Source organism: Amphibalanus amphitrite, unplaced genomic scaffold (assembly GCF_019059575.1).
Source record: "Amphibalanus amphitrite isolate SeventyFive unplaced genomic scaffold, NRLGWU_Aamphi_draft 002240F_arrow, whole genome shotgun sequence".
In the NCBI taxonomy this organism is placed as follows: Eukaryota; Metazoa; Arthropoda; class Thecostraca; order Balanomorpha; family Balanidae; genus Amphibalanus; species Amphibalanus amphitrite.
In genome coordinates this window covers 15,001-42,385 of record NW_024883728.1, presented here as the reverse complement: position 1 = coordinate 42,385, position 27,385 = coordinate 15,001, and the positions used below count along the sequence as shown (strand labels likewise).

General features: G+C 46.4%; 2 protein-coding genes and 1 long non-coding RNA gene across 4 annotated transcripts in view; 1 reads left to right on the top strand and 2 right to left on the bottom strand.

Moving 5' to 3' along the window:
- Nucleotides 1-260: 260 nt before the first annotated feature.
- Nucleotides 261-23,075, bottom strand: LOC122376681 (eukaryotic translation initiation factor 4E-like). Of its 2 annotated transcripts, none has more exons than XM_043356589.1 (5): nucleotides 22,554-23,075; nucleotides 15,972-16,153; nucleotides 10,833-11,019; nucleotides 2,996-3,135; nucleotides 261-2,010 (listed from the first exon to the last, which is right to left on the bottom strand). In XM_043356589.1, the coding sequence occupies exons 1-5, from the start codon at nucleotides 22,698-22,700 to the stop codon at nucleotides 1,896-1,898; spliced, it is 771 nt and encodes a 256-aa protein (XP_043212524.1). In that variant the 5' UTR covers nucleotides 22,701-23,075; the 3' UTR covers nucleotides 261-1,895. The 2 variants fall into 2 exon arrangements, with proteins under 2 accessions (XP_043212524.1, XP_043212525.1); XM_043356590.1 differs by lacking the exon at nucleotides 22,554-23,075 and adding an exon at nucleotides 17,633-17,765.
- On the top strand, nucleotides 18,297-19,787 carry LOC122376682. Its single transcript, XR_006255682.1, has 3 exons — nucleotides 18,297-18,457; nucleotides 19,130-19,314; nucleotides 19,729-19,787. It is a non-coding gene; the product is annotated as an uncharacterized LOC122376682 (long non-coding RNA).
- Nucleotides 23,076-23,683: 608 nt separating the features above from the next.
- The window catches only part of LOC122376680 (trans-Golgi network integral membrane protein 2-like), a 10,171-nt gene continuing 6,469 nt past the window's right edge, over nucleotides 23,684-27,385 (bottom strand). The window contains exons 5-7 of the mRNA XM_043356588.1: nucleotides 27,147-27,236; nucleotides 26,256-26,416; nucleotides 23,684-25,701 (exon numbers count right to left, since the gene is read on the bottom strand). Coding sequence (XP_043212523.1) covers nucleotides 25,558-25,701; nucleotides 26,256-26,416; nucleotides 27,147-27,236 — 395 coding nt within the window. The 3' untranslated portion in view covers nucleotides 23,684-25,557. The remainder of the gene's footprint in view (nucleotides 25,702-26,255; nucleotides 26,417-27,146; nucleotides 27,237-27,385) is intronic.

The following is a 27,385-nucleotide window of genomic DNA, read 5'->3' as shown; positions in this document are numbered from 1 at the left end:
TCGCTCAAACGTGCCGATTAACCAGTGTGAATCCCAACTAATCCGAAATCCAAACGCACGCCGACATAAAATCTGCCACGATAACTTCATGCGTCCCTTATAACAGAATTTCGATAACATTACGGCCCAAGTTCATACGAAAAGATATGAAAGATAATCTAAGCGAAAAGAAAACCCAACACTCCAGGTTGTACGTAACGCGTCAGGCGTATTCATTACCCATTACTCTCGCACCGTCTCGCCCACTCAACACAAGCAGCTGATCCAAAGTAACCATATCTCTATTAGAATTACCAACATGGACAACCTCAAACTCACTCACACACTCACATACTTATTAAACACAGCAACAATAATGATAGGCTACATACACAGCGGATGTTCTACGAGCCCAAGTGGCTAGCTTCGCCACTTCGGGGGCAGGTGGCGGCCTAGGCAGTGCGGCCTCCGAGCCCCTCTTCGGGGCCCCTCCGGCCGTCCCTCCCACCCTCTTTCTCGCTCTCGTCTATACAGCGCTCTCACTTCAGGTTACACAAAGAACACACCTTGGAGAAGACAGCACACGTGTTTTGAGGCGAAACGCCTCAAGAACGCAACAAACGCCGCACTAGTCTCTCCTCTCTCTTTCCCTTGTCACGATTTTAGCTCTTTCCCTCGCTCGTTTATACGCTGGCTAGCCTGCGGCCAACACAACTCCACACCACACGCCTTGCTTTATGAAACGCTCGCTTTACAAGCGCTACTCCGGCTTCGAAACAGCCACCACTTTCGCCCGAGCGTGTTACACAGCTTTCTCACACGAGCCGCTTCTCGCCGGCTAACTCGCTCCCTCTGTCTCTCCTCACTCTCCACCACTCCCTCTCACCACTCTCCCTTTCTCCACCACTCTCCCTCGTGTCACTATCACAGGCAGCAGTTTCGCCGATCGGCCGCCGCACGGCGCCACCGTCGCTCTCCGTCACATCGAGTCTTCCCAACCCATTAATGTCCTTAGCATTTGCGGCGACCGGTCCACTGCATTACCTTGCCTTTTGGGCTCCGAGCGTAGAACCCTTTGGGCACCGCGTCGTAGAGCCCTTTTGGGGGCACCGCGCCGCCCAGCCTATACACTGCTGTGGAGCGGTGAATGAGGTCGCCGCCGCCGCCGCCGCCGCTGCTGCTGCTGCTGCTGTTGAAGTTGATGATGCTCATGTTGTTGCTGATGCTGTTCTTGTTGATGCTTTTTTTGCTGCCCGGACTCTTTTTTCAAATATGACACAATGTAATAATCGAGGGCTCTCAAGCCCAACAAGGACAGTCTCTGCCATGGCTTCTGACACGAAACAGCCGGTTTTCCGTCTATGCTAACGAGCGCCCCAGGTTGAGACGTTTAAACCCGCGAACGCCTGATATGCACAGACACAATAGGGCTTTCAAAACCCCCACAACGTGCGAGTAATATTTAGCAAGCGTACACGCTGGCAGTTCTTGTTGATGCTAATGCTGTTCATGTTGATGTCGCCGTTGCTATTGCTGATGTTGCTACTGATTGCCTTCCCGCCACAGGCTCCCTTGCTCTGGCAGTCTATCACGGACCGATCTATCACCCACAAAGTTATCAGCTGTCGTCGTAGTCGGGCTTTCCAGCCTTACGCCAGGCTTATCAGTTGATCAACCAGGTAGTAAACAGACTGCCACAACCGGCGCTGGACAGACGCAAACATCAACCGGCAGCATCATTATCATCACCAACTTCAGCATCACTAGCTCCCGCATCAACAGCTTCAACTGCATCAACGGCATCAGCATCAACGGCATCAGCATGACCAACTTCAACATCCTCATCAACCTCAGCAACTTCAGCAGCAGCATCATCACCAGTGGCGGCGGCGCCTCCCCAGCCTCGTACGGCGCTGTTAGACGACATAGCGGTTCTTGGCGATGCTCCCAGACTTCACCATGGTGTCGGAGTGGGCCTGGTAGCCGATAGTGATCTTGGGGTTGATGTTGAGCACCTCCTTCAGTCGCTGACTGTGGACGGAGGAGAAGAGAATGGTGTCAGTCGAGAGGGATGGAGGGAGGGATAGAGGGAGCGAGGGAGAGAGAGAGAGAGAGAGAGAGAGAGAGAGAGAGAGAGAGAGAACGAGAGAGAGAGCGAGAGCGAGAGCGAGAGAGAGCGAGAGAGAGAGAGAGCGAGAGCGAGAGAGAGAGCGAGAGAGAGAGCGAGAGAGAGAGAGAGAGAGAGAGAGGGAGAGGGAGGGAGGGGAGAGAGGGGGCAAGGACTAATGAGACCCATTCATCGTTCGTTAACAGTCAATCTCTCTCTAAGTACTCCCCATTCACCCTGATTCTCCCCATCCCTGATCTCTGAAAGTTACCACGATCCAACGTGCAAGCAACATCTACGGTCTGTTTATCCTTCCACCTCCCTCCATTCCTCCTTCTCCCCCCTTCCCCGATTTTGGCGATATCCATCGCACGCTAGGCGTCACCCGTCCACATGGCATGGCTATCTTATCCCTTCGTTCGTGTCTTGCATGCATCCCCTCCATCATACAGTTGTTCCATTACCAGTTACCCGCCCCTCATCCGGTGATAGAAGGGTCATGGAGTCCACCACTCGTCGCTTGACGTCTATCCTTCCCTCTGTTCTGGTTTCATCGTCCTCCTTCCTTGTTTCATTCATCAAATCATTCACTCATTTATAATTCATTCTTTCATTTATCCACTCGATCACTCAGTAATTCACAATTCATTCTTTCGTTTATTCATTCACAATTCATTCATTCTCTCTTTCATTCATTCATTCATTCATTCATTCATTCATTCATTCATTCATTCATTCATTCTACGTTTTCAAGCACTCCTTTTCCTTACTCGATTTTGGTGATCTCCTCGGCTCGCTAATTGCCGTCTCCGTTCGATTTGACTATCTTATCCCCCTTGTAACCCTCTCCCCACTCCCTTCCTCCCTCCATTGCGCTCCCTTCTTCCCCACTTCCTTTACCCTCCTTACCCGATTTTGGTGATTTCCTCGGCCCGCTTGGCGTCCCCAGTCCAGATGGCGATCTTGTCTCCCTTGTTCCGGATATTGACCACCGCTCCGCAGACGGTCTCACCGGCGTCCCCGAAACCCTCGCCGATCATCAGCAGCATCTAAGAAACGAGGAGAGGGGAGGGTTAGACAGAGGGAGAGAGACAGACAGACAGACAGACAGACAGACAGACAGACAGACAGACAGACGGTCTCACCGGCGTCCCCGAAACCCTCGCCGATCATCAGCAGCATCTAAGAAACGAGGAGAGGGGAGGGTTAGACAGAGGGAGAGAGACAGACAGACAGACAGACAGACAGACAGACAGACGGTCTCACCGGCGTCCCCGAAACCCTCGCCGATCATCAGCAGCATCTGAGAAATGGAGAGAGGTTACAATCAGACTACATTGACATAGACTAGATAGACACAGGCTGAGTGACTGACTGATTGACACTGTATCACCGGCGTTACGGAAAGATTCACCGATCATTTTACTAAAGAGGGAGACATCAGACAGTCCGGTTAGCTGACTAGGCAAATAAGAGAGAGAGAGAAGAGTCGAGAGAAATACAGGAAATGCTATAAAATCGTAAGCAGCAAAGGAAAAAGAAACAAGAGGGGACAGAAACGAAGATAAAGAAAGAGGAAGGGCAGAAAGTGTCATTACCAAAAGTAGGGCTGGAAACTGAGGGGGAGGAGGTAAGGGAGGGTGGAGAAACAAGAGAGCGAGAGGGGGAAAAGCGAACAAACGAAACATGCAGCATAGTTAGAATTGACTGAGAGTTGGACGAGGCAGTTGCACATCCATTATCAGTCAAACAGCTTAGATTCGATAACAACGTTGCCTAATTCAGACTAGTAGATTCGCCTCGTGACTCAGAAGTGGCTGACATCTGGTGGCCGTTTCCTGAACTACTATAGGTAGGATCCGGCGGCCGCTCCGCAGGCAGACCGGCCGGTCTAATCTCACGAGACCTCGGATTTCGAGTACTATTTCTTTCAAAATTGGAAAGCAATGCACATAATTCGACGACAAATTCCTCATAGATCACGAATAATGATTCGCATAGCCCATCATACATCCTTTCACGGTCAAAAGGGCCCTGAACAAAGCGTCCCGTGGCACTTCGTAAGCAGTATTGGTGATCACAACCAATGTTAGGGCGGTAAGGGCGGCCGATAAGGATATTGCAATCCGCCGAAAGAGCAAGGTTCCGGGCACATTGTCTGAACCCTCGCCGTAACGGTTTTCTACGTAGGTAGGTACCACCCGATGCTTTGGAACCGCCCTGAGATCTTAAGCGCATTCATATGCCGAGCATTCATATGAATTCATATGCCGGCATGTGTGGCTCTTGTCAGATGGAAATGGGCGCCGAAGACCGATCACTGGAATGTGGGGTGTGCTTGTTAAGATACCATGTTGTTTGCCAAGGAGTATCGGACAAACTGTACGAAGCCCTTGGGGATGATGCGGACAGTTGCGCGTGGTTCTGTCGGGCATGCAAGGAGGGAGCTAAGCAACTGAGACTTCAGATCATAGCGTTGCAGCGAGAGCAGCTGTCCATCAAATCCGAACTCGATCGGCTCGCCACTGCATCCGATCAAAACTCTGCTGGGATTGCCGGATTGAGAGCTGATATATCACAGACTAACCAGAAGCTTGAGGCGGGGCAAAAGGAGCTGCAGGCTAGAGTCAACGCCATCGAAGCCATTTCCAATGCCAACGTCACACAAAATGACAAAAAGATCGCTGCCCTCCAAGCAAAGCTCGAAAAAAGATTGCAAGAAGTGGAAAAAAGCTGTGGGTCGGCATCAGCAGAAGTGCGCAGTCCTAGCTACGCTCAAGCAGCAGCTAGCATGACAGCATTGGAAACCAGACTAGAGGAACTGTCCGTGACTGTGAAGTCAAACCTAGTAAAAAAGGACACTGATACCAGAGCCCTGAAGAGAGGTCTCAGTGAACTAGAAGACATCGAAAATAGGAAACTCAACTTGGCAGTTTTCAACCTCCCTGAGACCGGTAGCAGCGAAGGAGACATTACAGCATTCAAAGAAATGATCAAATCTGAGTTTAAACTATCTGTGAAGTTACAGGAGGCGACACGGCTTGGAAAGAAGAAAGACACAGGTTCCAGAATACTGAGAGTGAAACTTGAAGCGCTGAGTGAGAAGAAGCTGATCTTGGCTAAAGCGAAGGATTTGCGAACAAGCCATGACGAAACGTATGCTAGTGTCTTTATCCGTCCAGATCTGACAAAATGCCAGCTTGAAGCTTCAAAAAACTTGCGAGCACTGCTCCAGGAAAAGCGCCAAGCTTTCCCAGAAAAGAGATGGATGATCAAACGGAACGACATTGTCATGGTTCCATCACAGCGAGACTAGACATTCAAGACGACAAGAAACCTGCCAAGCCTGTAACCCATACTGTTAACTCATTGAAAGTGTTTTATGCCAACATCGACAATTCTATTATGAGTAAATACGACGCGATGCTGGCACTCACTGCACTTGAGAGCTATGATATTCTTGCATTAACAGAAATGAAACCTAAAGTTGGGTTGATGCCTGAACACCCTGTAATGGAACTGCCCGATTACGAATTATTTACTAGCAACTTTTCAGCCGGAGCTACTAGGGGCACGGGAATTTATGTAAAAAAGAATCTGATGGCCAAACAAGTTTATCCCACGGGAGACTGCAACTTTCAGGATTGCACCTGGATTACGATTAATGCCCGGGGTGGAGCAAGTATGCTTGTTGGGGTGATCTACAGAAGCGGGTCACCAAGTAAAGCTATTCCTCAAGATTCTGATCTTCACAAAATGCTTGGCTGGGCAGCATCCACAAATCATTCGCACAAGGTTATAGTCGGTGACTTTAACCACCCAGAGATTTTCTGGACCCCGGACCCAGAAGTTCCAGAAGGTGTCAGCCAGAACAGCCCAGCTCGTAAGTTTATCGAATGTATACACGATACCTACTTTCTACAGCATATAACAGAGCCAACAAGATACAGAGATGGACAGCGCTCTACTCTCGATGACCTACTCTTTACAAATGAGCGAGACTTGGTGGAACAACTGACAATTGGAGACCCGGTTGGAGCAAGCGATCATGCCAGTGTCTCATTCGCTATATCGTTTGTCCCTTACGTTCCAGTAAGAAAGAGTGCGGTACTGAATTACCACAAAGCCAACTATGAAGAAATGAGGAAAGCACTGGACGTTGACTGGCAAGGACTATTTGAAGGCAAATCTGTACATGAGATGGCAGATACGCTTGAACATACGATCACGGATTTAATGGATAGGTACGTGCCCAAGCTGGACACCAACAAGAAAGCGAAAAGAGGAAATCCCCTGTGGATGAATCGGAGTGCTCTTAGAATGGTGAAGAAAAAACATCACGCTTGGGTTCGTTTTCTGAACACCAAGGACAGTAATGATTACGAAAGTTATGTCAAGGCAAGAAATGAAGCTACCCACGCGACCAGGAAAGCAAGGCGAGAATTCGAGTCGAAGCTGGCTAAAGAAGTCAAAGGAAATCACAAAGTGTTTTGGAACTACGTCAACCGTCGCAGGAAATCAAAATGTGGTATCTCGGACTTGCGTAGTGCTAATGGTGAACTGGCAACTAACGACAAGCACAAGGCTGATATATTGAATCATCAGTACGCAAGCGTTTTCACAAAGGAAGACAAGTCATCGATCCCAACGCTAGCTCCAAAGCCTTTGGAGGCAGAGATGCAAGTTGCGATAACTGTTCAGCGAGTCCATGCCAAGCTGAAAACACTGAAGATTGATAAATCGCCAGGCCCCGACAACATGCACCCTCGTGTTTTGCACGAACTTGCTGACCAGCTTGCGACACCCATCACATCTCTGTTCTGTAAAAGTATTGAAACTGGAGAAGTTCCACGGCAGTGGAAGGTGGCCACCGTCACGCCAATCTTTAAAAAAGGCGACAAAAGTGATCCCGCGAACTACCGACCAGTGTCACTGACATCAATATTATGCAAGATTCTGGAGAGGATCATATGCGAGGACATCATCGCTCATCTGAAGACAAACAATCTTATCGCTCGCCAACAACATGGTTTCATCACAGGGAAATCTACGGTCACAAACCTACTGGAAGCTCTTGATATTTGGACGGAAGCGCTAAGCCACAGCTTACCAGTGGATGTTGTGTTTCTGGACTATGCCAAAGCGTTCGACACTGTGCCCCATGAACGGCTTCTAGCCCAGGTCCAGGCTCTAGGGGTGAATGCAAAGACTCATCAGTGGATAAGGAGTTTTCTAACAGGCAGGCGGCAAAGAGTGAACGTCAATGGATCACTCTCAGACTGGGAGTATGTAACAAGTGGAGTGCCGCAAGGCTCAGTGCTCGGGCCTCTCTTGTTTTCCATGTTTGTCTGTGATGTTCCCGACCTCTTAAATTGTCATATCTCTATGTTTGCGGACGATACCAAGGTCTACCAAGTCATCAACGAGCGCGATGGTGAACTTCACAATCTGCAAGAGGACATCAACTCTTTGCAAGATTGGGCAAAAACAATGCAGATGATCTTTCATCCACTCAAGTGCAAGGTCATGCATCTAGGACCAACAAATCCTGGAAGTGAGTATACCATGACAACTATGGGTGGAGGCAAACATACCCTTGAAGCAGTCTGTGAGGAAAAGGACCTGGGAGTCACTATAGACATGAAGCTATCCTTCTCAAAACATGTCACTAACCAGATTAACAAGGCCAATAGAATTATTGGTGCAATTAAGCATACCTTTGCAAACATTGACAGCGACATTTTCAAAGCCTTGTACAAAAGCATTGTCAGGCCCCACCTCGAGTATGCAACTGTTATATGGAGTCCCAAGTTCAAAAAGGACAAAGATGCACTCGAACAGGTGCAGCGGCGGGCAACAAGGCTGGTGAACGGACTGTCTCACCTTTCATATTCAGATCGCCTCAGGAGCCTTAATTTACCTACTCTGGAATTCCGACGGAAACGGTCGGACATCATCGAGACCTTCAAAATTTTGAAAGGCTTCGACAAGGTGGACTTCCAAAGAGAGTGCCCGTGTTGTCACAACAGCATGTTCAAGAACTCTCTCAGCCGTGTCACCCGAGGTCACGATCAAAAACTTCAAGTTCAGCATCAATTGGGACCCAGAAAAGCCTTCTTTGCGGCACGAGTAACTCAGACATGGAACAAGCTGTCAACCCACACCATCGATGCTCCAAATGTCAATGTGTTCAAGTACAGACTGGGGAAGGAATGGAAGGACCACCCTGAAAAGTTCAACTACAAGTTCTCATACTAATGATCATCGTGGCCATCAATGTATGGCCTCACCTAGCATGGCAGTCTACTCGTCTTCGTCAGAAGAAGAGGAGGCATCTCTTGAGTAAAGGGTCTGATTACTCGAAAGGGTACCTAATGACCTTTACTTAAGGTAAATACTTAAGGTAAATAAGACATTCACCTTTTATAGCCCGTCACAGGCCGACGTGGGGCCCTCAGAAATAGGCATAGAGTTCTCGGAAACCTTCATAAGGTCCTCATTGACTACCGTCGGAACTTCCTTCAGAAACCAGCGTGGACCCTCGGGTGCCGATGTAGAATGATTGGTGCGGGCCAACGGTGAGTTCAGTGCGGGTTCGCTCAACCTTTCAAATGACCTGTTGACCAGTGGGATGGAATGGAACAGACTTACAAAACCAGCTGCTCGAACGGCGCCCGGAAGGCGAAGGGACATGTTCATTTCACATTGCTTTTTGCTAATGATATCTGCATGTCAGGGCCAAAAGGCAGTAGCTACTAGCCTGAGCACTGCGCAGGGAATGAGGGATGTATTCGGTTCAGAAGGGGCTGATTCTGCTCCCAATGATGGGGGGTTGGATATGTTATCTGTCTAATTCAAACTCAGTTCTGAGTTATCACTTCAGATTCATAAGGCTTCAGAGGGTGGAGCCTTATGACCACTGACACCAAAAATTTGTGACTTTTACATTCTTCCATTCAGTTATCAGTTACATATGTGAAAGATAAATGGCCTAAAACTGGCAATGAAAATAACTCAGGGTACCCAGGCTTGTTGAAGGGAAGGTATGAATGAACACCCGAGGAAATCAGATTGCCTCCCTCTCCCAGGTAGTATTCTCACACCATTTGCATTGATCATATGATGTTGATATAGTTCAGGAAACAAAAGAGATAGATGTGCAAATTCAGGCCAGCTGTGAACGTATCATTGATTACAATGCCTCTAATGCCACCAATACTGCACCAACTTCTAAAGCACTGAGCAGAGGTTGTAACTAATAGAGCACTGAGCAGACCATTTGTCAATTCAATGCTGAGCAAGGAGGTGACTGAGGTGAGGTGCAATGAGCTAAATATGTTCTGTGCTCTGCTGGACACATGTGCAGAACACATGTATCATATTGTGCTGCACCACACATGCCAACAACAGACTTAATTTTAGGTCTATCTAATCCCTTCAGCTACCTCCTCGAAACAAGCAGCCCTCTCAGCAGCAAGTGGGTTTTGAGGGTTAGCAGAAAGACTCCTCAGTTCCTTCCTTCCAGGGCTGCAGCCTGCTGCTGGAAGCTGCCTCAGAAACCCTAGCATAGTGGAACAGCTGCTGTTAGCAGTGGCATCGGGTTGGCAGCCATCACTTCTGACTTCTGATTTCGGTCAAATGCCACTAGTTGTAGTCTGAGTCCTGTCTTTCGTACTTGTGTGGTCATGTCATTGTCATACCATGCTATTGCTACAACATGAAAGATTGCATATGCACCTTATTGCCTGAAATATATCCATTCTAATAATGGAAACAAGATCATTTAACGAATTCAATGAATTGCCAATGCGTCTGTGTAAGCTGCTTCAGACTGAGACCATAAGTCAAAGGTCATGGCGATTTATGCAGCCAAATGCTGTATGATATTCACTAGGGATAGCAGGGTAATTTACTCCAAAGGTCAAAAACCCAAAACGTTACATAAAAGGAATCAAAATCGATAATAATCAGCTTCCCCCAACCCCAATTTCCACTGAAGCTGATACAGAAATACATGTTTGCCGGTATTCGTAACTCGTGCGCCATATTCGCTATCCTATCTATACGGTTCTACAGTGCTGCCACCTAGCGAGGTGTCACGAGGCGAATAAGATATACAGATGAAGCGAAACCCGTTACGACGAAAAGGTAAGACTGAATGGAACGTTCAAACCGCCATTTCAGATAGACGTCGGACGTCTCAAAGTCTACTGTATTTGGAAGGTCCGCGTAGTCGATGGATTTTCGGTAACTCTCAAAACTCCTATGCTGGCTTCCAAAAATCGACTCAGACTCCGACTCTGCAGCCCCGGGCGTATCTCGCGGCGTATCTGATACAGGGAAAGACGTTAACTGTGTAGAAAATGTGTGACGACGACAAACGTGGCGTCGAACATTAAATGCAGCATTATATAGCGTTAAGTGGACGAATAGAAAGGGTATGAGTGGGTTTGACAGATACGGAACACCACGGAGGAGTGAGATCTGTAGTTTCCGTTCGCTCATTATAATAGCTGAGTCAGAGATTTGTCGACACTTTAAATGAATTTGCCATTACCAGTGTGTAATTGTCCAGACATTAGTTGCCAGACTTTTGCTTCCGTTTTTAGGTGAGACGGAAGCCTACAGCGTTTAGTTTCCGCAGCGCGTATAAAACAGCAAAGTCCTGTCATAAAAATCATTCCAAGCTAGACTCACCACATTTACTCGAGTGTCTAATAGAGCCAAGAAATCCACAAACACTCACCACATCGAGCCAGTACACATCCAGCAGTCGCTCCCGCCGCTGCTTGTCCGAGCGATCCAGCGAGATGAGCCACCGTCCTCCATTCCTGTTCTTCGAGTCTTCCCACATTGGTTTGACTCCCTGCTTGAAGAGCGAGTAGTCTGTGCCGTGCTTGAGGTTGGAGGCGGTCTCGATGTAGTTGTAGGTCCTGTGGAAGAAGATGAGGGATGTCAGATATGTTGCAGGTTGGAGGCGGTCTTGATGTAGTTGTTTGTAGGTTCTGTGGAAGAAGATGAGGGATGTAAGATATGTTGCAGGTTTGATAATGTCTTGATGTAGTTGTAGATTCTGTGGAAGATATTTTTGGACGTTAGATATGCTGCAGGTTCGACGCTGTTTCAATGTTGTAGTCCTGTAGAAGAGCTAGATAGAACTACACCTTGATGCAGTTGTACGCAGTGGGGAATAAATTGAGGGATGTCAGATGCGTTACAGGTTTGATGATGTATCTGTCGCAGGCATCAGGTGAAATCCGGCATTTCTTGAAATATCCAGGCTTTACGTGGAAATCCTAGGCTTTTCATGAAATGCCGGATTTCATCCCATGTTTGGGTTGCATTATTGGCGCTAGCTCAGCACCAAACCTAAACAACACCTAACCCGACCTTACCTAATGTAACCTAACCTTATCTAACCAATTTGCTTTTCACATAACACGTAAGGCTAGGTCTAATGGTTTGATATGCTATGTAGGACGTGCAAGCAGGTTCAAGGTTAGGCATTTCATGAAATGCCGGATTTCAGCCGATGCCTACGCTAAGACATATCAATGTTGTAGTTATGTAGTTGTAGTTCTAGTTTGGTCTCTAGTATTGTAGGTACTGTATAAGGCAGTGTGGGATGTTAGCGATGTACTACATTGAATGACGAGCGAGCGAGCGAGTATGAAAACAAGCGAGTCCCTAGCACTCGAGTCAGACCTGATTTGGGATAATAGAACCATCTTATGTGGCGTAACCACGATCACTGAAATTCCTCCTCTAAAAATGACAATAGATTTCAAACGAAAGGTTTGGTGACAACTGGAATAAAGTGAATGGCGCCTGTTACTACCGTTGCACCCTATTGTCAAGCGACGTTTAGGACGGAGCGGCGCCCCTCCGCATTGGATTACACAGCTCCGGGAACCGCCCTCATTCGCTCGTCGGCCAAAGCCGCAGCAGGCGGGTGCATTTTTACCCTGCATATTTCCTTAGTCCGAGGGCTTTGGGAGCACACCCCTCGAAATCGTCAATAAACATCTAGATCGACAGCGCGTTTAGCGGAAGAGGACGAAGCAGTATTTAGTCCTCGGAGGTAAGCCTTGTCGAGTCAGCGAGGAGGAAAAGAACCACTGATAACGAGGGATAGCCATTGGCTAATGACGGCATACATAACTATCAGGGACGAACCGTCAATCGATATAAACACCAAACTCTCCGAGCCAGTGATTCACGTTGAATATTATCGTACAATCTCTCCCGAGTCCCGTCCAGAGTCCAGCCGCCTTGCTCATGGGTCAGGCGGTCAGGCGACTGGCAGTCGGCCAACGAAACCAGTCACCAGCTCTCCGCAGCGACTGGAGCTTGGTAATGTTTGGTGATAGTTACGCGGAGAGAGAGAGAGAGAGAGAGAGAGAGAGAGAGAGAGAGAGAGAGAGAGAGAGAGAGAGAGAGAGAGAGAGAGAGTAGGGGAGAGATAGAGATAGAGAGATAGAGAGATAGAGAGATAGAGATAGAGATAGAGATAGAGATAGAGATAGAGATAGAGAGAGAGAGAGAGAGAGAGAGAGAGAGAGAGAGAGAGAGAGAGAGAGAGAGAGAGAGAGAGAGAGAGAGAGAGAGAGAGAGAGAGAGGGAGTGTCCCAAAATTTGGTGATTTGGTTGGGAAATGACAACCAAGTGAGAATCATTTTGCACTTTCACCTCAAAACCCCAATTTTATCGAGAAAAACTGTGTGGACGATCGTTTTGCATTCCACACTTGTATAAAAATATGCTATTAATTTTTCCCACTCTTTTGGGTCCTATCCGACCAGTGATATCTCACTCTTATCCGTTTTTTTTTTTTGGAGCGGAATCCGGCCTCTGGGCTCTGACACCTAAGCAAAATACAACTCTGCTACACTGCTCCCCCTCCAATATACCAACAGTCCAAACCCACCCATCCAGCCCCCGCCCTCCCTCAGAGAGTATACTCACGACCAGAACAGCCCCATCCAGCCCTCCCCTCCCCCAGAGAGTATACTCACGACCAGAACAGCCCCATCCAGCCCCTCCCCTCCCTCAGAAAGTACCGTAAACTGGGGTGGCTTTGAACTTCCGGGTGACTTTGAACGCCGTTCACTTCTTAGAGGAAATCACAAATATCTTAAAAATATGAATTATAAATGCAGCCATGTTTTTTTACAGATAAGAATGCACATATTTGAAAATATACATGACATATTGGAAGATATGTACCTTAGTACATAGGAGTAAACAATCAAAAACTAAATCAATGTTTTTAGCTTTTTGAGATATACCCGTAAACTTCCATATGGCATGGACTAGTCATTATGGTCATGGAACGGAATGACATATTTTTGCCATTCTCGATGGTTGGCCTATATTGCCCCATCATAATTTTTTAGCTTGCTTGAGCATGGCCAATGCTGTGAAGGGATTTGTAAAAGCATGACATTTTTGGAACTTCGCTGGGGTGACTTTGAACGTGTTCAATGTAGCCCCGGTGACATGCATGCCTGACTTGTTGTTCAAAAGACTTGTTGATCAAAGTAACCCCACCAAAATACACTGCATACATTTTGCGCTACAAGATAGGGGTGTAACAGAGATCGACCAGCTGGTGTGCAATCTAAGCCAGTCTGACATGGACGGGGGGGGGGGGCAGGCTCCACTTCAAGAGTGAGGAGCTCTCACCATGCAAACTGATGCTGGGGTAAACTCATGACTGACGTGTTCTGACGCTAGCAGGTGTACCTAGTGTTAAGTGTTAGTATTAAGGCGTTAAGTCGGGTGCCAAGTGTTAACATGTGTCCAAGGATACTCTGTACTCAGGTGTTCTCAGGTGTATTGCATGCACAGACCTAGTCGAGTGCATGCATTACACTTGAGTTGAGTAGAATCGAGTGATTTCATATCCTGTGAGTGTTGCTCCACAGCGCCTATGCAAGTGTTAAGATGAGTAAGTAAGGTGTTTGCCATGAAAGATGCTTCTTTTTACTCACTGTCTGTGTGCTAATTTCTGTGAATATGGTGTTTGATTCATCAGCAGAGGTTGTTACAAGAAGTTGTGTTTTTTGCTTGATGAGCTCGCCTTGTTTTGACTACTACCCCTAGAAGGATTTTTGCAGGTATAAATTGTTTTTGGCCTCTTTTTTAACCCGCGCGGGGCTGGGGTCTCCAGCCGAACGCGCGGGGCTGGGGGGGGGGGGGGTAAATTTTACCCCCACTGTTATCTCCCGAACTAATGGTCCGATTTGGAAAATTCAAACGCCAATCGAAAGCACTCATCACGAACTACTAAAAACATGTACTTAATTTAAAGTTTGAGGTCAAGGTCAAGGTCAGGTCAAGGGTACAAATTGCAAGTTTCTACAGTATCGGCCTTACACCGTAGTTGCCGAAGAATGGAGTCATGGACTGAGACTGATCGCCCAAAACGTGTTCTTAGGCTACCAAGACAATATTCGTTGCATACAATATCATTCAGAGGTCAAGGTCAAGGTCAGGTCAGGTCAGGTCAGGTCACCAAAAAACAAAATATAGAAAAGGGCATGTGCGACACATGTTTTATGGGTCATTTTACTCATAGAATTCAATAGGCACACTCAATAAGTGATATGGACCACCTCTGGATGAATTTCAGGTCGAGGTCAGGTCAAGGTCAGGTCAAGTGAGGTCAAATTTTGAAGTTGGTTGTTAAGGCCTAAAAAGGTGTCTATCTGATGCAGTTTTTCACGGCGAATCGAATGGTGCTGTTTTTGTTTCCGTACGAGGTCTGGAACTTCCAAAAAAGTCATTTTTCAAAAATTTTGTGTGTCGTGACGTCATAAAATTTTGAATAACTCCCACATTTTTGAACCGATTCTTCTAAAATTTGGTATGTAGGTGCACATAGACCACTTCTCTGACATATATTCCGGTTTTTTCGATAGACTCAAAATTTTGGATTTTATAATGATTTTCCCAAAAAAAGTCAGTTTTTTGAAAAAATTTAGGCCAAAATCCAAAATTTTCAAAAAACCGAGATAGCCATTTGATAGACAAAGTAAAATTACGTATAGCCTTTTTTGTTACGTCTTGATTCCTTTAAAAATGAAGATGTTAGCGGCGTTTGAACTTTTGCCGTTTTTGAGGCGAAAATGACGAACATGACGTCACTAAAACGTCAATTTCTCAAAAATTTTCCGACGGATTTCGCTCAAAATTTCAGGGAACGTGTCAAATTGATGTAAGAAAAGGTACTGAAAGTTTGGCGGCGCTGCGCGCCGCCGTTTTTGAGATATCGCAAAAATTCGCGAGGGGGGGTAAAATTTACCCCCCCAGCCCCGCGCGGGTTAAAAAGCATCAGGGTGTTCAAAGCCACCCCTACCGGAACGAGGAATTGCACACCTAATGAGATAAATGATGAAAAACACAGACTGTTCAAAGTCACCTCATTGCATGGTGACTTTGAACACCAGACATTTTTTAAAAAAATAGGGAAATGGCTATACCTAATTTTTTGTTGACACCATGGATGGATAAGGCCAGACTCAGCCCACAAAATAGTCTATGTTTCACATTCCTATCTACAGTAGTTTTCAAGATATTCACCGATAAGTCTCAAAACTGTCCAAAGTCGCCCCATTTTACGGTATACTCACGACCAGAACAGCCCCATCCAGCCCCAGCCTCCCTCAGAAAGTATACTCACGACCAGAACAGCCCCATCCAGCCCCAGCCTCCCTCAGAAAGTATACTCACGACCAGAACAGCCCCATCCAGCCCCGCCCTCCCTCAGAAAGTATACTCACGACCAGAACAGCCGCATCCAGCCCCCGCCCTCCCTCAGAAAGTATACTCACGACCAGAACAGCCCCATCCAGCCCCAGCCTCCCTCAGAAAGTATACTCACGACCAGAAGTCCTCCACGGAGTTGACTGTGATGATTTCCACCTGGTTCTGTTCCCAGGTCCTGGACTTGTCGTTCTCGTAGTACCACAGAGTCCATGGGTTCTGTAACGGGTGTTTGACGAGCAGCTCCGGAGGGAGGGTGGCTAACTTCTCTTCAGTCATCTCTTCTTGGACCTGAGGAGGCTGCAGGGAATGGGGAGGGGTTGGAGTAAGAACCAGTTTTAAACTTGTTTCACGACACGACCCAGCCTGATGTCCAGACAGAAAAAACATTTTACCGTCAACATGTCCGGCGGAACGGACGGATTGCGCTGAAATTTTGCCGCAGCATCCAGTTTCAGAAATAAATTTCTGTGCGAAATGACAAGACGTAACCTTAGCTAAGTTTACACGTTAGACTAGTTACACATGAAAGTAGCGCCATTCGAATCAGAGGGAGGACGATGCAGGCAGAGGGGAAGACCAAACCCCAGGCCCCGTTAGATGTGTGCAGTACACACACGCACACACACATGAATGCAGCGTTGTGCAGACGCACAAGGATATCTGGCAACTAGCAGCACAGCTGGCTGGATACACCATGGACCCGGCAACCTGTAGTACTTAGTGGTGAGTGGGAAGAGGATGCATAATGCCTGGCACACCCGATTGTATCGTATTTATGCACTACATACATCAACTGACTGCATGTCCTCCTTATTTAGAAGAACATATTGGTAGAAAACCATTTTTGCTCAGCTTGCTTTTCACCCAGTCTCATTAATGGTTGAATGCCATCAAACTTATGGCATAGATAAGGAAGAGTATTTGCTCAAATGGTAAAAGCGGTTGAAATTTGGCATACGTAAAATGTAACTTTCAGCACATGCCAAAATTTTGGCACAAAATTGCTTGCACCAGATTTGGGCACATGAGAATAAGATGTCTCCTCAGACACCTGGCATTGTGCGTGCATTTTTCCAGTTTGGCCTGATGACACGAGGCATTGGCACTCAGTTTTCATGGAAATGTAAGCAGAATTATCTATTTTAGCTAATGTTTCCATAGAAACTCAGTGCCAATGTCTGATAGCATTAAGTAGTGACATGAGCTGAAACAAGACCCTGTTGTCAGATGACTGTCACCTAAAGGCTGGAGGGGAAGAGGAAAGGGTCACAGGGTGTAAGGTAAAAGTTTAGATATGATATCATGCCTGGGAAAGAAGGCATTAGGCAAGCTGGTGTAATGTCAGAGGACTCATCCAGGGCTTAAAGACAGTGTAACAACACATTTCTAAGCAGAAACTTAAGTGAACACCACCAGATAACTAAATACAAATCGATATATAATAAATACTGATATTACCGGCCACCAGGTGAAAGTTCTTGGCATACTTTCCCCGAATCTACATAAGTAGACAAATATGGCGCACAAGACAGGTTGCATGCTTGTTTTACATATTTCTCGCAATACTAATCTGTACGGTGCACATCAGAGCGTAGGACGTATGCAAAAATACAACGAAAGCATCTAGCATCAACAAATATAACCAGGAAGTTAGTGAAAAGGACTAGCCGGTCCAACCGCTCAAGCCAGATGGCCGTGATTCAACGGGTGGAATTTCGTGATAAATGCTGCTAAAAATGTTACTAGCACTATTTTAAATGGTTTATTTTTTCTTACCTCCATTTTCTGAACGTCTAAAGCTGCCATCCAACAACTGTGAGCCCCTTTTTTGCGCAAAGAATCCGTCAGATAACAGCACACACGACCCCACTCCAACCACGGTCATAGAATACTAAGGTAACACGGAGCCGAAGCTTCAAGCCAGGGGACACGGGAGGCATGCCGTCAGCTGTCCATTTATACACAATCGGTTTCTTTGACTTAATTTCTAATGTTTTTCTGATGTTTTGCATCAATGAGGTACATCAAAAATTAAGTTTTATTTTTTATGAGGTCGAAAATATTTTGTTGTCCAAACTATCCCCGTTTAAAGAAAATAGACAAGGGGAGAGTTTACCCAGGACCCTATGGAGAGAGTTTACCCAGGGCCCTATGGGAGAGAGTTAACACGTGCTTCTATGGGGCGAATTCGATGCAACGATGGCGCAGTAGCGACATTACTCTTGTTCGATGTTTTTCGGACGACAAAGATTCTACGCCATTTGGCCAATCACATTCCATAATTGCAGCCGAGCCCCCGTTGATCTAGAACGGGATTGGCCGGTAGACGTACAATCTTCGTCGTCTGAGAGACATCGAACGAGGGGTACATCGACTGAATATACATTGCGATTCAATATTCAGTATTTTATGATCGTGATTGCAATTTGCATTTGAGCTCAGCAGTCGAGTGTGGTGCCAAAAATACCAGAAGCGATATCCTATATACGGCCTTGACCGTGTTGCATGCCCTGGATGCAGAAAAACAAGATTGAGATGAGTGGATCAAGATGTATCTTTCGTGCAGATGTATCAAGATCCTTTCACCTAAGATCCATGCAGGTGAGGTTCCAGTGAAATTTGAATTCGATAGGTAGCTATTTTTGATTTTGCTTTGATACTTGTGGTAAGGAAACATGATTATGGTTGCATGAACCGCCCACTGCTCATTGCTGTCTTGTCTCACGTTCGATATCCGATCACCATTCTTAAATAGCTCACCCCAATGACCCCATATGGAAATCAGGTTTCAGGAGGCCACTAGGCTTGTGGGGCCTGGTCTCAATGAGCTCCCAGTGCTAAGGACAGTCAGGCTCATATGTTGGGTAAGGTCAGGTTCAGGTAGGCCCGTATGCACTCTGCAAAGCATGGCAATTTCGACAAGATCTCGTCTGTGCTGGCTTGTCCGGCTGGTGAGGCTTTGGTGTGGCGTGGATTTAGCTTGGTGCAGTGCGGATTTTGTGTAGCGTGGTGCAGATTTGGTCTGGTGTGGTCAGGTGGTGGGGGATGTAGTGTAGTGCATTTTAAATGTGGCTGATAGGTGTGCGGTGGTCAGAACGGACTGTGCCAGTGCTGTTGCCTGGTGGTCCCACCAATCACGGGGGTCATCTCCTGTTGTGACCCTGGGGGTCTAGTCAAAACCTTACCTATTTCTGCTAACCTAAACCTATTTCTTACAAATTAGGCAAAAATGTGATTATGGTATAATGATAATTAAACCTGGCCCTTTTTCAGGCGCAAGCTTTGGATGAACTTCTGCTTCTGCGGTCGGCATTCTTACAGGAGAACCCAAGATTCACTGTACCTACCTGTATGCATTTCAAAACTGAATAATTGATAGCAACAAGTAAATATTTGAAGTTGCAGCCAAATGCTGTGCCTTCTCTGCTGCAAGAGCTACATGTCACCATTGAAGCAAGGTAAGTGTTAAAAGAAATTGTTCACCTTCTGTAACTTGATGAATAAAATTTAAAAAGGTGTGTTAAAAATGTGATGAATAAAATTTAAATGTATTCTAACTTGGAATTACACACTTCTTCTAAAGGGATTTCATTATTTTAATGATTAGAGTGAACACTAACAGCTGAACAACCTATCAGCTGCAAGGGATTCTGCTCCTGTAAGTGCTCTCATCGCTGATTGGCCACTGTGTGTGTTGAAGAGGTTTCTGCTTGCTGTAAATGAGCACTAGAACATGAATTTAAGCACCAATATTCACTGATAAAAGGTGAATATCTCAAACGGTTCAAATATAAGGCATACACAAATCTGCTCTATCAGACTGCTATCTCAGTTTAAAATCCCATGTTAAAGGTGAACTATTTCCTCGACAGGACCAGCTCGACTCCTGCAGTAGGAGTCCAGCCTCGTCCAGTCGTCGCCGCTCGCCAAGACCAGCCGGACTCCTGCAATAGGGGTCCAGGCTGACCCGTTCGTCCAGTAACCGCCGCTCGTCAGCACCAGCTGGGCTCCTGTAGTAGGGGTCCAGCCTCGTCCAGTCGCCGCCGCTCGCCAAGACCAGCTGGGCTCCTGTAGTATGGGGCTAGGATGGCCCGTTCATCAACCGGTCCTGAAGTCACATCGCTGTCAGCCAGCCGAACTCAGTACATAAGTCACCAACCCTGCGGCGAGATGAATATAGGATTTCCTTTGATGCTATTTAGTACCTGCGCCCAGCTCAACTGGGGAAGGGGGGGGGGGGCACTGCCGACTTTTGGTCCCATTCTTTCCATGTAACGCCCATAGAGCCCATGTTAAAATGCCAAAATCAAAGGGGGGCACGGTGCCCCGGTGCCCTCCCCGTTCCGCCGCCTATGCGCGAAAGTACCAACTACCAACAGTTTCCAGTTGTTTGTGTCCCAATGTTTTTTATGAGTTGGACGATTGGGCTTTTCCCATCGCTCGTTATGCAATTATTTTGTTAAACGCTCTAAAATTGCTTCTCTACAAGTCATTAGAACTTAGAAGCAAATAGATATTGATGGATACGATCTCAAGGGGGCCGATAAGAAGGAAGAGCGCGCGGCGCAATGATTGTGGAGCACAGCACACGATTAATGTGAGGCGCATTTAAGCGAGAAATAACTTCATTGAACAGAAATGAGCAGAGTACCAGCATTGAAACTGCACCAGTACCAGCCTTGAAACTAAATATAAGATATCTCAGAAGGTTGCGCTTTTGGGGCCGAGTTGTGGTGCTTTACGCCGTACATCATGCTTAATGAATGTGACCGTCGTGTTTGTGGGATCCCCGTCGGTACTAGTCAGCCCCACGAATCGTGGTAGATCATAAAGATAATCTTCGCCTCCGGTTATCATTTTGATATATCTACGAAACGGGTGCTGGGTGGTACACGAAAGCAGCTTTTTCAGGTGAGTTGAAAGGGGAAGAGGTTCTTTGAATTACCATTTCGGACCATGGTTCTAAAAAGCGCTAGTTTAAAACTATTGTTATAATTCCTATCGTAAACCATCGGACGCTCGACGCTGCATTGGCATTGGTACGATGTGCCGGTAATCGCTTCGCTCGCCGAGAATGATAGCGTGGCAGGTTTACTGATATGTAGGATTATCAAATAAATGTAATAGAAACGATATTGAATTCACTACCTCTTTAGAAGCTCTTGAAATAAACCTGGCTATCTGGTTGTCGAAGCCAGGCAAATTATATGCTTGGAATGGCTAAATGTCCATTGTCCATGACATTAAATTGAATTATTTTCCTTCTTAGCACTTAAAATACATTTCAGCGACACAAAACTCCCAAAAGTCTGATATCTTGCCCGTGGTATCGTGGTACGATCGGCGAGTACCTTCCTACGCAATGTCCATGGCTATGCGAAGTCCAAGGTTGGCCTACATAAGCCTTGGGTTGGCCTGTTTATCCTGTTTCATATCGTATCTATGAAAATAAAGTGTTCACGATCGCATAGCCAAACTGATAACAAAATATTTATTTGCAAAACTCCAGCAATACCCCTCGCTTGATACTATGAAAAAAATATTGCACACGATCATGCGAAGCCGTGAATCCTACCGCCTTTATTTAGCGCCGGCGTTCCCGCGTTAATAATTTCTCCTGAATCGGAGGACCAATAATCAGCTGACGCACCGTTGTTTTGATGTCGGCGGACCGTGCCAGCCTGACTCCAACGCGTTACCGTAGTTACTGCCAGCGCCGCCGTATACGGAAACTTTTATTTACGATTTTTAAAAAGTGTAGAGAATACTGGAAAATTGTGTTATTTTTAATTGAGTTATTAGCACGAATATAATATTTATGAATTTATTGGCGCTCAGTTTCAAGCATTCGCCATGATTGAAAAAAAAAATTGGCAACATGAGGAACGCGGCTAGTAAAATGTCTAGCCACAAATTAGAGCAGAGTACGCATGTTGCGCAATCTATGTAAAGGATGTGATCAGTGATTACGTTCCTCAGATACTTAAAGGAAATAGTTCACTTTCACGAAATTATTTTTTTTTGCAATGGATTTGTGATTTTTTATGTTCAAAATGATCAGCAAAGAAAATAAAACCTTTTTACAACAAAAGATTATTTTCTACATTTTTGATATAGGAAGAACTTTTCAGTTTCTGTAAGGCACACGCGATCCAGTATGAAAAGAGCATGGGTCCCGAAAATTCTTCAGAAACTGAAAATTATCGCGGCCACCGGCATTTGGGCGATCTGCTCGTGCTTTTGTTACTGGAGCGCCTCACTGGAGCGAATTTCTCTAGAGTTCTCGTAGATAATTTCTCTAGTTTCTGAAGAATTTTCGGGACCCATGCTCGTTTCATACTGGATGCGAATATATGCAAGGCACACATCCTCAACGCAAGACACATTTTTCGGGACGAGAAATAGAATATCTTTGCCTAGGGTGATCGTTGGGCTGTAAAAGCTCCTGATTTATGCTCGTCTCAGCCCAAGCTACGGAACTGCTATTCCAGTTCAAAACCCATGTTAAAATGTGAACTATTTCCTTTAAGGTGAGGTTGCTGATAAAAGAATGTAAAATTACATTTCAAATATATGCAGTCTCAGCACTTCAAATATGAAAACACCATATCGCTAAGTGCTGGCTAGCATGCATATTGAAACTGCAACAATACAATCTCATATTTCTCGCTAATAATACCATGTCTACAATACTCACCAATCGCGGCATGGACTTGCTCGAGGCGCATGCAGCCGGCTCTTCATGACTGGATGGCTGGGCGTCTCGCCACGCACGTGCGTTATCTAACGCACGTGACAGCATTCCAGGAGGCGCCGTACGCGTTAGATCCGGTCTGCACAGCATGTTGACACGGCGTGTTGACGTGTTGTTGACACGGCGATTTTTAGTGAGATTTCCTGCTTGACGACTAAAATGTTGAAAAGGATGCTTAGTAATCCGGTCGGTTGAAGGGGACCTCAGACACACAGTCCTCGCGCGGGAAAGTCTCGCGCGCTTCTGGCGTGAGGCGGCTGATCGCGCGGTGGCCGTGCCCCCAGGCGAGGTCAGTGGCAGGGGCGCGCCCAGGGCTGGAGTGGGGGAGGGCGGGTAACGCACGTGGTTATTGGCTCTTTTCGGTTGCCACTTTAATGAGCAGGGTGTTGATATGCCAAAAGCTGTTGGATGGTGTCTTAGCTTAGTTTTATCCGCGTGCTGCCGGCTTCGCCATTTACGGAAGTCACCCACTGGCTGGCATTTCTCGGCCTACCATTTGTGAACAGTGTCGACTACGTGAAATCCACCAATGATAAGCCAAGAAACGCCCGCAAGCTGGCAGCCTGTTGATGAACAATGGTGACCAAACAGCGCTCGGACATTCAGACACCCAGTCAGACATTCGGCCCGGTCGAATATCTGACTGCCCGCAGCAGGTTCGTGAATATCAATCTGCTGCTAGATTGACGGACATTCGGGAGTGACCGAGCTGCACAAGCGATTAGCGAGCCACGAGGCGCGGGGGTGAAGCCACTGCCAGAGGCGATCCCAGGGTAGAGAATTAGGGAGGGATGGGTAGAGAGGGAAGTTTTGAGCTGGGTTATTGATGCTTGATGCCATCCGCTCCTGCAAAAGGCTTACTTCAGGGCCAAGGAATGAAAAGCTAAGGGAAGACTCTGTCTCTGTCTCTGTCTCTGTCTCTGTCTCTCGCCCCCCCTCTCTCATCCTGTCCCTTCCTGCCTGTCTCTTGATCTTCCTCTCCCGAAACGACAAAACAAAAGCATTCGCCTTCCCTGGGAATCGAACCCGGATATCCGTCCACTCTCCGGTAACCGTCCAAAGCAAACCACATCTCTTATACAGTATTGTGTATTGAAAACTACATAAAGTCAATGCCAATTGCCATTTGCCAGAAAACCGTCAGCCCAATGGGTCACGTGACCAACAAACGAGCCAATCACAGCACAGCGTCACGGCTCTCGAAACGTACACATCAAAGAAAGAACACGTGCAGTGGAAAACTCACGGTCACACTCGAGCAAGTTCACTCAGGGCAAGGGTGAAAGTGAAATGAGAAGAACAAAGGAGGAATACGATCGATGAAATAATGCCCCCATGGAAAGGCTTACCGGGGGGGGGGGAGGGGAGAGAACACCCATGATTTTCTGCGAAAAAAACGGCAATTTCTCAGCCAAAGATTTACCGAGTTCTCAAAAGAGATCAGTAGGGATAGCTAGGAACTAGCTTAATTCTCATCAGCATTCTCAACAGCATAGGAGGGGTGAATAGCTCTAGCCTCTATGTAAGTTTGAAACGATAAGCTAAGCTGGTCCCAGCAACAATAGCAGCAAACACACAATTTGCAGTTTGCTCACTAGCGCCTCTTGCGACTACAAAGTGAACTATAAGCAGAGTAAAGCACCCTGTAACGCGACATAATCACCACAAGCCAGAGTAGACAATCGTAATGTAGTTCTCATCATTGACAACTACAGATACCTAGTATTCATCAAACAACGAAGCATAGGGTAACGATAATAGAAACAGAGTACACAACTGGCACATATACACTGAAAACCAAAACCAGCGAAGTACGACGCTACGAAAAAAGCCAACACAAAATTTACACCCGAGTGTTTCTAATTAACCAAGGCCACATTCTGAGAAAACACAAAAAGAATGCACAAAAAAACCGACACCAACACTAAATTGCCACAAATCAATAAAAACACCGCACTTTTTTGTTATAACTTATAACATAGGGGCGCTTTGTCTATCGGTACCACTTTTGTTTACAAAATGCTACGCTTCAACTGGCTTCAAACATGAATCACAAACGAAATCACTACGAGAAAATGCACCATGCATGCCCATTACATGTGACATTTTCATTAGACATACCCCGTAATGAGCAAAAAAGTAAACCCATCAGTCTCCTATAACCCAACACTTGCTTTCATCATCACACGTGATAATTATGACAAACAACTTGCTTGGACTGATAATCACATCTCTTAGCATCACAATTATGCTACAGGTCTGTATCACAAACCATTAAGTTACCATTTCTAAGCGTTTTGTTTCGTGCTATGCATCAGTTGTTGATAACAAGTAAACAAGAAAATAGTGTCCAGATGCCAGGTTCGTTATTCAAATGTTTCTGCGGAGGATTTTGACCGATAGGACATCATTAAACAAAACTCGATGCTGCTGACCTTCAGTACACGTCAGCTCACATCACCTGACGCCATTTCATCAGTTTGTGAGCCTCTTCCCTTCATGCACATCATCCGACTCCGATACATCATCACATCATCCTTCTAACAACTCGCCACATCAGTCTATCAAACATCAGTCGACATACTCCCCACACGTCACAAGTACACATCAGGTCATATCATCCCCACAAGCACACAATCTTAACCACCTCAGACATCAGTGATTCAGTATACATCACCATACATCACAAACATCAGCTTTCACATCAACGCCAGATCACCCCATCAGCATACAATGCTACTCACGTCATCAACTTATCACACAGTACACACCACCACACGTCATACACACAACATCCCTACATCACCTTTCCATCACCCCACCAATACACAATACTACCCATCACATCAGCTCATCTCTCATTATCATCATACAATATACACCCCACATCACCCCCACATCACCTTTCCATCACCTCACATCAACACATCACCTTTCCATCACCCCATCAATACACAATACTGCTCGCCACTTCTCTCCTCTGTTGCGAGCTGATCGCCTCTTCTAGACTGTTGTCGAGTCGCCGATACTGCGAGGAGTGCGGTCTCCGACGGCCGGACGACGAACGCCCTTCGATAACGAGCGCCAGAATCTGTGGGGGGGGGGGGAGAGAAGGGGGTAGGGTTACACGCATATAGGGTGTAGGTGGACACTCATGTACATAAATATATGCACCGTACGTCAGTGTTTCATGGTTTACACATATGGAAGAAACACGGGCATCGGAGTTGCAAGGTACACACATTAGTCATAGATCAAGAATGTTGCGCCGATTGAGGGGGAGGGGTTGAGTTACACGCATATTGAGTGTATGGGTACATACGTGCCCAGTTCTTACATCCGTATGAGGTGTAAATATGCACAGAGGACTGTGCGAGGAGCTGCAGTACGAGCATATAAATGGCGCTACACACAGTAAAGGTAGGTTGACCAGTCTTTTTACCTTTTTCGTGGAACACCAGATTAAGTCGTAAGAATACCTTACCTTTTGTTTGCTGTGAAAGGCCAGACATACCGTCGATGTTTACCTTTTGTTTGTTGTGGAACACCAGATAGAGCACTATACCCAACACCACCTCTGTTTAGTAGACGTTGTATCTTACCTTTCGTTGGTTGTGGAACGCCATACATGCCATCATAACTCACCTTTTGTTTGTTGTGGAACGCCAGATAGAGCACTATACAGAGCACCACGGCCGTCAGGAAGTACGCGAAGAAGTTTGAGTCAGCCGTCTGGGCTGGCACCGCTCCGGAGATGTATGAACCACCGATAGGCTGCTGGGCGATCGGGCCCACTTGTGGGGTGTCTGTCGGAGGGTGAGGTCTCGACTTAGCGTGCGTTCGGCATCTGGATGATGAGGGATAATTTTCCGGGATCACCGAGAGCATGTGGTGTTTTAGGCTGACACCGTGTGCAGTGGACATGACAACGAGTAAAAGAGGCATCTGTGGAGCAAGATCAACATAAAAATATGACTGATTGCATCGGTGATCCCTGCAATACCAAATAATCACCGGTGATCCCGGATAATTATCCCTCAAAGATGTCGAACGCAGGGTTAGTGGTCACTGAAAGAGACTCTTTAGGCGGGTGGCGTATCCAATATCCATAGAAGGGGCGAGATCACGAGTTAATGGTCATGGGAGATTGAAAAAGACTTTGGGAGGATGGGAAATCGTATGCGACAGCCTATTAAAAAACAGAAACTCTAACTGGCATCCGCTGCTCACACGGAGATGAGTGAGAATACGAGCCGCGTTATCAGTTAGTTATTTTGTTATTGTATGTCTCTAACAACTTTACACAATATCTATACCTATCTGTAACCCTGAATCACCCCTTTGTAAAATATGCCTTCAAAATTGAGACCAAAAAGTAACAACGAAATACATATCTGTATTTGTAACAGTGCTTCTTCCATATTACTGCGTGCAGTATCTGCATCTCTAGCTGTATCCATTCATTTAACCAACAAAGGCTCATTCTCGAGACCAATAACGAAATACAATATTTGTATCTCCCGCTGTATCTCCTACCTTTATACACTGGCTGCGGCTCATTGATGGAGAAATCGTCGTCCAGTGGTGGGCCGTCACCTCCTGTCTCGTAGCTGTCCTCCACAGGTACTGTGAAAAAGAGCGGAACATTATAGAGCAGTGATCGACAGGCAGGTCCTCCGGCCGGGTGTCCCCTTCTTCGCGCCAGGTAGGGCCATTACTCCCAACTAATCGACTTTCTTACTGGCGTAACTAAGGTCTCTGGAATTCCATAGTTT

What these genes read in the sequence shown, in the direction of transcription:
- LOC122376681 (XM_043356589.1), bottom strand. Translation starts at nt 22,700, where the DNA reads ATGCTGTGCAGACCGGATCTAACGCGTACGGCGCCTCCTGGAATGCTG. An exon ending in ATGTGTACTGGCTCGATGTG is followed by an intron (nt 3,136 to 10,832) that starts GTGAGTGTTTGT and finishes CTCGTTTCTTAG; the next exon opens with ATGCTGCTGATGATCGGCGA. An exon ending in GAGGAAATCACCAAAATCGG is followed by an intron (nt 2,011 to 2,995) that starts GTAAGGAGGGTA and finishes CTCCGTCCACAG; the next exon opens with TCAGCGACTGAAGGAGGTGC.